The sequence below is a fragment of the Dreissena polymorpha genome, chromosome 6 (assembly GCF_020536995.1).
Source record: "Dreissena polymorpha isolate Duluth1 chromosome 6, UMN_Dpol_1.0, whole genome shotgun sequence".
NCBI classification, from domain to species: domain Eukaryota; kingdom Metazoa; phylum Mollusca; class Bivalvia; order Myida; family Dreissenidae; genus Dreissena; species Dreissena polymorpha.
Genome location: NC_068360.1, coordinates 633,167 through 644,134, shown reverse-complemented (window position 1 = coordinate 644,134; position 10,968 = coordinate 633,167). Strand labels below are relative to the sequence as shown.

The window sequence follows — 10,968 nt, the reverse complement described above, 5'->3', positions numbered from 1 at the left end:
GATGCAGTCGAACGTGTCCGTACATTTCTTCAATATTGCTATAATGAAGTCATTAGAGGCGGAAATCAGTAGGTCTATGTTAACTTCTTTTATACACCTAGTGTTTTGTTCTGTTATTAACTAGTGGATTAGAACAAGAAATTCTTTCCCGATAGATTGTCTGTAGTTTTATTTTTTTGCTATCATTAGTATATACTAAAACTGTGATCCTTTGATTTATATGTATTTTAAATACAAATTGGTAAAAATGCCCCTAATTTGAACCAGACCTATTTTTTAAATTTACACCAGGTTTTGCAACAGTTAAGATTATACTTTTGTCAAACACACACACATATTTATAGATAGCCCATTACTGTTAAAACCACGATGTACTGATTGTATAGTTTGTTGTAAATTATATCAAACATATCAACGTAGAAGGCAGTTATGAGTGTTAATTTTAGTACATGCCATGCTTGGACACGCCATCTGAAATCATGGAAGATATGGCACCACGATATATTTGATCTGTCGACTTAGACTGAATGTTCATTTCGTACCAAAACAATACATCAGCTTACCTATGTTTTTTTTACATTAAACATTTTCAATTGAAGTATGTTTTTAAATTTCAATAATTTGTCTTTTAATTACAAAAGTATTACGTTAATAATGAACAAATGTGTATGCCTTTGTTATCACGTATTCAATTAAGTTGAAAATCCTGGTTATTATATTTGGTTACGGAGGCCGGGCGTTGGTTTTGGCAGGCGTCGTCAAGCAGATGGTTTCCGGCCAATATCTGTATTTTGCATCGACCCTGGATGGCGCATTGACTATGGCAAGCTTCCATAGAGACCGAGATAAGGCCCCGATTTCTCGAAAATTCTTAAGTTATAAAGATTAAATTAAGACTTAAACCCCATTTAGTGGTTAAGCTAAGTACTGCAACTTAAAGCGATTTCTTAAACGAGTTGAGCGAAGAGTTTAGCTAAGCGATTTTTATGCGATTATCTTGCCGATAGTTTTGGGTACAATCGGTACTCTTCCGAAAGTCGTCTGTTTACAAACAAAACAAAATGGCCGAAGAAAAAACCAAGAAACGCTGTCAAAATTTGTCCAAGTTAGAAAAGGCCTTTGCCTTAGAACTGATCAAATCCCAGGAAGAGATTTTTGAGCGATTTCAAGGGGCAAATCAAGGCAAGCTGAAGAAGAAGCTATGCTGGGAGAAAATCGCCCTGTAAATTTTCTGATTTTTGCAAAAGTTATGTATATTGTGTAATAATACTAAATAGTTATTGTCTATAATAAATGAGGTTTATTTTCAGTAATTTGTAAAACGAGATCTACAATAGTATTCTTTTAATTTCTTTTTTCTTAACAAATTTATAAACAACTACGATTTTTTACATGCGGAACAAATCATTCAATGTTCGCAAAAAAGAAATGATTTTATTCATGCTAAGTTGCTCATTCGTATATACGCTGATACAAATTTAAAATATAAAAATTACAGGTCAGGCGTATGCCCAGAAAATCGGGGCGTGGAGGAGATCAAAACGATGTTTAAGAACTCTAAGAACAGTGGTAAGTAAGGTGCTTTTTACAATATAAGCGACACAATACAGTACGCATTTCGTCTAAGTGAAATCCATTTCAAACGAGGTTATTAAAAAGTGAAATAAAATGCATTGTGCAGATATTATCATAGTTACTGGTGTACAAGACCAATTGCATGCGAAGCACATTATAATTATCGCATAACACACCGTTCTCGGTTAACAAATATTCAACATAAAAGACTAGAAATGACTTACCTTTCATCCTGTTTATGTCCATTCCTTAAGAAACTACTGTATCCATAATGAAGTCAAATATGTAATTCCCCAAAGCTTTATACAAACGACAACGTACGCATTTCATTCAATGAAACATGTACATGAACGAGTACAAAGCTGCTTTAGGCACTTACATAATTGAAACGAATTTCAAATTGCCCCACTAAAGAAATTGAATAGACTACATGTTAAGTGTGTAAAACGATCCATGTGGTAAATTCAATATGTTCATCCATTTACGGCATCCCACTTACATTACTGTTTCTATATTTCAAGTAAAAGTTCCAGTTTTGGTCATGTTAACCCATTGATGCCTGGCGTCTAGAAAAAAAGGCATTGGCAAACAGCGTAGACCCAGATGAGACGCCGCATGATGCGGCGTCTCATCTTGGTCTGCGCTGTTTGCTTAAAATAATTTATGTAAGAATATATTCTATATATAGAAATAAATTTAATAGATATCTCTAATTTTGGAAATAAATTGATCCAATTTAGAATGATGAGATAGTCCACTAAGCATAAATGGGTTAACTAGGATTGAATGTCATCATTCGGTTTTGAGTTCACCATTTATGAATCATAATAGAAAATTTCATCCAGTTACCAATTGCAAATGGAGACATGTTAATCTATATGTCCCAGTGCATATTGAAATCTTCACCAATGTTAGCTCATTTGTCAAAATCACCACTATTATTTCAAGCATATAAATCTACTATAGCACTGTAATCCATCTAAAACATCCATGCCTTGAATTTTTCATAGTTTCCAATTTTAAATGAACGTCTCACACTTCTGAACCGTTAAAATGAAATGGTCGTTCGCGGGTGATGACGCGCTTTTGCACACGGTCCAATTTCATTGGTTGATGTCACTATTTCGGTTTACACAGCATGTCATGAGAATGTGTAATTAGTTTTTTTTTTAACATATCAGTTTTGTTAATCGTATTATCAACACAATTCATTTTGTAATGCATTAATAGTTATCAAATGTTAATACTATTGAATAACATACGCGCTAATTTTAAGTTATGAACGAACTAACATTTGTAAAATGAACTGTCCCAAATTCAGTATACGGAGCATTCCATGTAACATTAATGGGTGTATTCAGTATATTCATAACTAAGCCGTATATCGAGTAAAATGAAGGTTAAAAATCACCAATATTTTATGCAGAAAATTTTAAGTAGGAAAAGAATGATAGCTATCATAATATACCTGCAATGGAATAAAACTTGGCCTTTGTGTCGCCAAGTAATCTTGGAAATTTTATCCGATGCACGCCCATTCGCGCCAGCAGTTTCACAACGCAATTGACGGATCTGCATATAGAGGGCGCCGAAACTCCATGAACGTCCCCTATCACCACGTAGTGGGCTCCCGAGGCCAAGAAATAAAGCGTTACTAAGACGCTCAAAAGTGGTGGGAGAGGTGACGAGCGCTTCGTCGGCCTGTCTAAGAAGGGGAACAGCACTTCCACAATGTCCATTACTGTTCTACTACGGAAGCGATACCGCCGAAGAATCTCTTCGTCCGACAGGACTTCAAGCGGATTCAACCTATCTTGAAACACTCTCTCTATCCTGACAACTCTTCGCAACTGACGAATTCGACGCCGTATCTCCGCCATATTTAAGCCGCAATAACAGACCTAAGCCTGCTAAGTACTTGGTTTAAAATTACGTACTTAAGCTAATAAGTTAATCCCGTAAATTTGTTCGAGAAATCGAATTAATTTAAGCGATCAACTTAAGCTTGTTTTTACCAGCTTAACTTAAATAATTTGACTTAAGAATTTTCGAGAAATCGGGGCCAGGATTATATTTGGGGGTTTTCGTTTAAATTTAAATTTCTATTACTTACAGTTCAATATTTTATTCTTATAACAGTTTCCGCTCAATAACTTTAGTTTGGGTGGAGAAATTTCATTGACATTTATTGCGTTAGAAGCTTACTTAATTACCTAGCTTGATATATTTTGGGACCATTAGGGTCGAGGTCAAGTCGTTGGTAATTCTTTGTAAATAACTTAAGTTTGTATTGAACAATCTTGATGAAACTTTAAAGCAGACATAGCTACATATTGTTTTTGATTTTTTCGCGTTATTATCAAGATCACCTTTACTGAAACAAATCGCATTCGTTCAAAAGCTTCAGTTTGAGTGAAGGTATTGCACTGAAATTGTGTTTTCGAATAGCTTACAGAAAGACCCAGCTTGGACTTGCATTTGGGATCATTTAGACCGACGTCAATGAATGTGCTACTTAAATTAGAAAATAAGATTTCACGTGAATAACTTGCATTTTGATGGAGGTATTGAATTGCATTGTGGCTATAAACTAGTTATATGAAGGCTCTGATTGGTATCTCAGTTGGTGCCAGTTGAATAAAGGTCAGTTTTACATCCACTAAAAATATAAGCAATAAATAGCGTTTGGATGAAGATATTGGGCGAAATTCTTGGGTGCAGGTAGTTGACATGTAATTAAAGCGCTGGATTTTATCTGGGACTAGCTGGGTCAAAATCAAAGTCAATAAAACAAATACACGGGCTATGTGAAAAAAGTATCGAACATTAGTCATAGGTGATTGCAATGCCAGCTTTGCTCGACACGGCATTACCACATGTGCAATTCACCGCTATATTCAAAAGCTATAAAAATCGTGTTCGGTTACTAAAACGTTAGAAACTACAATGTGCAGCGGGGCACCATTTTCGTTTCATAAGTTCAAGGACACAAACCCATCGCGTATCGGCCACAAACAAGTCGACGAACACTCATCAAAGCACACCAGTAGCTGTGGCGCCACTTTACGGTTGTCATCGATACCTTCCTAGATGGAATTACAAATCAAACGTGCCTATCACAAGCACTTCATTAAGTGACATACGAGTGGACCAAGCCGACCAAAATACCAGCCTTTATAAGAACAATAACTCACCTCATACACGCAAAACCGCTGGACGTCAATGATGCCTATAGAACGTAAGTAAACCGCATATCCATAGACGCTAAAACCTGCGTCCCAGTAGGAATTTCAACCCCCTCTAGAACCTTATTAGTTGATGTACTAAACGAATCTCACCACAATTAACGAACGAGCTGCTTCGCATCATTAAGTACTCAGTACTGTGAAACGCAACAACATATCGGAAATCGCGCTCAATACACTCCTAAAGGAGAATTGTATAGGCATTCAGGACGCCGCCCCTATTAACGACCAGAAAGAGTTCGAACGTAATTGCGAACTGTCAGAAATCAACAAGCAACCCTTTTGGAAAATTGTCAAATAGAATTACAAACCAAGAAAAGACAACGGTACCATTTAAAACTTAGATGTCAGTGGGTAACGAAACAGATGACACACTAAGCGGCTGGAATTTGCACTTCAAAACTATGTACTCTTTGTCAGAAATCTACGAAAACCAGAAGCGAGATGTAGACACTTCCATTGCAACGATCTTAATGACAACAAAAACAGTGGAGATTTACAGCGATCTTAGCAACGAAAACAAGTTTGCAGAAGTCCAGAAATAAATCAAAGCTCTGCCTAACAACTAAAGACCATCTTGAAAACAGACCTGACAGTTACCCTACTCAAAAAAGACGAACCACAAAAGGTTCTGATTAAATACAGAGCGATCTATCTCTATGTTTCCGCAAAATAAGCTCGCTCGCATTAACATTTAAGCAATAAGTGTACGTTTAAAATACGCCTTAGTTGGAAACAATGTTTATTCGTTACGTGTATCACACGTTTACAGAAATAATGGCATTCAGAGTGACAATTTTCCATTATAACTTCCACCCAGTTCGGGAATTAAAGAAATTCAGCGTAGCGTTTTTTTATGTTATGCCACAAAGGTCATTATATGTTAAGCGGTGAAACAAGTTAATAAAAACATGATCGGATATTGTAAGTTCCTGGAAAATTCGTTTGTACAATAACGCACCACGCATCAAAACACGCTGTAACTTGAAATGAACGTTGTTCAGCTAGAACAGGAAAGATACGTTTTTTCTATCTCTATGGTTTGGTTAAAAAACATACACGTATAACGTAAATGATGATTGTTTAAATTTCAACAAAATATAAATAATAAGATATAATTCGTACAAATTTCTGTCCGATTCTATTCTGTATCATTTTTTAAAATATCAACTACAGTAAATCCTTGTATTACATAAATATATTATAATAACCTTGCAGATGATTTTGTTATAAAATCGTGATTAAAAACCACATACATTTGTCAAAAATAAAATGACTTTGAAGTCTAAAAATGGCTTCGAAAACAATCTGATTAAGTGTGGACAAAAGGCAACACAATATAACTATTTTAAAGTTTGTAAGTAATAACAACCTACCTTCTTATTTGTTTTTGCTTTATCTCACTTTTAGACTCAACAAACTTTATTAGTACGGATGTAGTTTGAACCCATGCGGACATTCGTCCATTGGAACTTAAGTCCAACGCCTTACCCACTCGGCCACCGTACTTTTATGTGAATAATTACTGTATATGACATCAATAGTTGTATACTCCTTCATTGTATCGTTAAATAATCAGTGCTTGTACTACGGTTGGTACTCACTGGGTATTACCTGCCCCTGACATTTACCGGATGGGTCAGACACAGACAAAAATCCCGAACAACAACATGGCATGTGTGTATGATAGCTATGTAAATAAATGCGTCTTAAATTAAACTTCGACATAACTCACAAATCAGCCCTTCTATATGTACCAGATATATTTGAGTAGATAGACGCACACTCAATCTAATGATAGATGTTAATGGATACAGTTAATTGACTTTAAACAGTAATGTACCGAATCGCCTCATTTACGAATCGCTCCATGTTGTAAAATGTTTTGACCCATGAATGGTTGTATTTTTTTTTTAATTTTATTTAAGAGTTTATAGTGTACTAAGATGATGTTTGAACATGATTTAAAATCATACATCTCAAACGGAGTGGATTTTATACATCAAAGTATTTTGTTATATTGTCGAAAGATAATTATTTAGCCAGACTAATAAATGACAGGGGGTGGGGCTGGAACGAGACGTGGTCATCTCTCTCTCTTAAAAATCGTCTGATCGTTAATTGTGTGTATTGTTTGTGACTTAATTCTGCTTTTTCTACTAAAGTAATTTATTTGATAATCGAGTCAGATACATTGCATTGACCGTTCAAAGCTTCAATCATTTTATTTGTATTTTACTACTGCGTTGTATGCATTGTAATGTTTGACATAAGCAGTCGGTAACTTGCAGTAATTATATCTCCTCATATATTTCTGGTAGTTTCATTTCTCTTCATCGTCTACGTATAGGCTATACTCTCTCAAATAAACCAATTGATCTGTGTATGAGGTTGTTTCTTTTTAAGTTGTTATTGTAAGCCTGCACTGTCTATTGTTATAACTTAATGTGTACGAGTTCGTGAGAGAAGTTACTTAATATTTTCGATTTAAGAACACATTGCCAAATATAAGAATCATTATAATGTAAGTTGTATACGTATATATCTGATCGGCTACTAAACACCTCATGAAATATTTGGTTGTCGGATAACGTCAAAAAAGGAAAAGCATAATATTATCTTGCAAAATAAAACGTTCTGAATGAGACTTTGAACCATTAAGATAATGATAACATAAAGGACTGCCTAGTGAATTACAAAGTGTATCACTAAGCAGTTTATTTGGTAAAGTATTTTGCTTTACGATGAATCCTTTTTTGACTCGATGAATGGACCTTATCCGGAGTCGCTAGCCGTGGACCTAGCTTGTATTTTGAAATTGCGACTTGAACAAACAAAATAATGTCGGGCGAGATGGTGCATTTGCAGTAAGGGATTTCGACAAACAGGCGTTCAAATTGCACAAGAAATCTAAACGGCTTATTAAAGCAAATATACGTTAAATGCTATGAAAGTAAGTTTATGTTAACGTGCTACCGGTTAATGCTTACATTTAGGGGACCGCAAGTGAAGTGTATGCTGGACATGAATATGCAGTTGGGATTTTCGATTTATTACTGTTTTGCAATATTGTTTTTCTTGTTTATTCAGAAATAATTTGGCTTTACTGTGAAAGACATCATCAATGGAACACAATGATATAAATACAAGTTTTAAACGAGTACGACCTATGTGATTGTAATGTTTTATTCGGTTTGTTTAACTTCATAAGTTTAATTAACCCGTTCAAGAGATGTTGCTTCGAATATCTTAATATAATACTTATACTTAGGTCAGCCAAAGGTAAATAAATATAATGCTTGTACTCTTTTTAAATCATTAAATCTATCCTTATCGCTGTGACAATCTCAAAGATAGATTGTTATGTGTACAAATCAATGAATGGGTATATATTTCATTATTTATGGCATAAAATGCACTCATTATAGAGTCGAGAACTTTTGAAATCAAATTATTTCTCTTCTTCAAGTTTAAGAAACTGGAAACTGACATAAGATTCCCAACTAAGTTATCGTGCTATTCATGGAAATATTTTTGTATCATGTTGCACAGTTATATATATATATATATATATATATATATATATCATTTACACACAAATCCATTCCTGTTGCTACAAACGAAAAGAATATAACAACGCAGACCTCGCAAATAGAAAATAAGATAATCCTGCCATTTTTGTAAAAAGATGATGTGCTCTTAATATGATGAGTGTCTGTACCATTTTAGATAAATCAAACCACACATAGAGTTAAAGAATTAAAAAGAAACATACACATGCCTCCAAAAATATATATATTTCATCAGACACACATTGTTATAATTCAATAAACGATAATTGTTTACAAAGAAATGCTATAAGTATTTAAGTATCTTAGATTTGCATTGACAATTCGTTTGTGTATTTCCCACTAACAATAGTCAACAAATCGTTTTTATCTTTATGGGATCCCCGTTTCATTTTACATGTACAACTCATGTGATATAAAACATGAAAACACTATTATAATGTGTATCCTAACTTATGTATGAGTACACGTGTTTGAATGTCAACTGCTGTTAACGATTTCTATAATGTAAGGGAAGTTATTCAGAACTTGGTCTCATTGAAAGGAAGCCCTGACTTGTCTCCCATTTATTGGTTGGGGAGGCCGGAAGTTGTCCTGCATTGGATTGCCGTATGAATCAATGAGTCTCCGAAGAGCGTCCAGCTGAAAGGCAGATTGACGTGTGTAGAGAAAACATATTAAATTAAACGACTCGCTTAAATGTTGCAAAAGCAAAGCATATACACGTTTACCATCTGTTACTGAACTTTTAACTTTTTAAGCTAAGAGATTATATCAGAAACGGAATTTTGAATGTTTCAGATCTTGGGAGTTTATTTAAAGAAAACTGACTAACCCAGTTAGGTCGTATTATGATATGTATATATGTGCAAATGGACCAAAACATTAGATGACAATTGCGATATGCTATGGGACTTCATACCGTATTTAAAAGCGATTATAAAATCATGTTAGTACACTGAGCTCAAATCCAAAAATTCTTAAGTTCTTCTGAATTGCATGGTTATCTTCTATATGTCTATAACCTTGCTAGCTGCTTCATAATTCCTTTGTTATAAAATCCAGCGCTAATGGAGCAAATACACATTACAAAATTAGAATGTCGCTTGGTGCCTTTTTTAAGTGCTTCACTCTGCATCATGCGTAATTATTACCACACACAATCTCACGCCCTGCATATAATTGTCAGTTATTACGAGATCTTAATATGTCAATAAGCAATATGCGACCGCGCTTTTGTGGATACACTTATATTCTTGTCAAACTACACGGCTCATGCATAAGGATAAGCATTAGCAGTGTTAATAAAATACAATATACGTTCGAATTGATACAAGTATTACACAAACTATCTAGTAACAATCTAATTAAAATGTAACGTAATATTTAATTGTATACAGTCTATTTCTAATACTAAGTATTATTTGACGTGAAGTCGATCACCGACTAAAGCACAATTATACACGTGTTTATGTAGCCCACGTGAATGCTGTACGTTTAAAACTAAATGACTTATGTTCTTACTCATTCGCTTTTATTCTTATGGAATTTTAAAATTCGAATGACCATCATCGAATAAAATTATCGAATAGTTTTGTCATCCGTAAAATCTTAAGATATGTTTTTATTTTGAAGTTTTGGAGGTCCTTTTGCACCTGAGGCTCCATAATGTGAGGAGATGGCGTGCCCCAGCACTTCTACATAATTAACTTACTAGACTCACTAAAGTTGGAACCAAGTTTAAAATAATTCCTTCAAATACAGCTATAGTTCCGTACCTGATGCTCAGAGAACGCCACGGCTTCTTTGAACACAATCCACTGGACACTTTCATAGAGGGGCGGGGTTGTTAGGGAGCCCTCGTACGTCCAGTAGTCGTCGATGTTGTCTGCAATAGCGATATAACGTCACGTGTGAGATCCGATGTAATTTTACGATACCTGACGTACACCGCACATTTGATTCTACCGATATTAGTCTTTTACCAACGGAAGCAATGTTTGTACTACCAATAATATGAGCTGAGGTATAATTTCAAACACAAAAACGATAATAATAATATGAAGAAAACGTTGTGTACTACAAGGACAAAGAAGGCGAGGAACGAGAGTACGAAGAGAAAAGGGAAGAGGTTTATATAAACGCGATGAAGATACAGAAGATTGAGTCCCAATCAAGAAACAGAAGATACAGAAAGAGAAGAAACTCGAGAAGATGCATACAAAGGGTGAGATAATGATGGGGTCTTATGTAAATGAATATGTGAAGGAGAAGGACAAGGATTGCGGAAACTCAGAATATTCCATTTCGAAAACGCCTGATAATGATGTCGTCTGCTCACCTGGCAACAGGTCGATAGGGTTGAGGGAGCTATGGATGGTCACCATGGTACCGGGTTGAAACAACCCGTCCAAATTATCAGACACGATGGAGAAGCCTGTATGTTTGAGGCCTGACTGAAATAACGAAGAGAACATGTCAATAAACTATGGCTGCTATGGAAATGTTAAAAAAAAACTGCATTTAACAAAAATTACAATATAAGTTGTAATGAAACGTTCCCTCAAAATCGTTAAACA

At 34.9% G+C, this 10,968-nt stretch overlaps 1 protein-coding gene and 1 non-coding gene across 2 annotated transcripts; both read right to left on the bottom strand.

The window, feature by feature from the left end:
- Positions 1-3,032: 3,032 nt before the first annotated feature.
- Positions 3,033-3,455, bottom strand: LOC127834114 (uncharacterized). The gene has a single exon (XM_052359727.1). The coding sequence runs from the start codon at positions 3,453-3,455 to the stop codon at positions 3,033-3,035; it is 423 nt and encodes a 140-aa protein (XP_052215687.1).
- A 2,791-nt stretch (positions 3,456-6,246) lies between these two features.
- Trnal-uaa (transfer RNA leucine (anticodon UAA)) lies at positions 6,247-6,329 on the bottom strand. The gene has a single exon. It is a non-coding gene; the product is annotated as a tRNA-Leu (tRNA).
- Between the last annotated feature and the right edge of the window lie 4,639 nt (positions 6,330-10,968).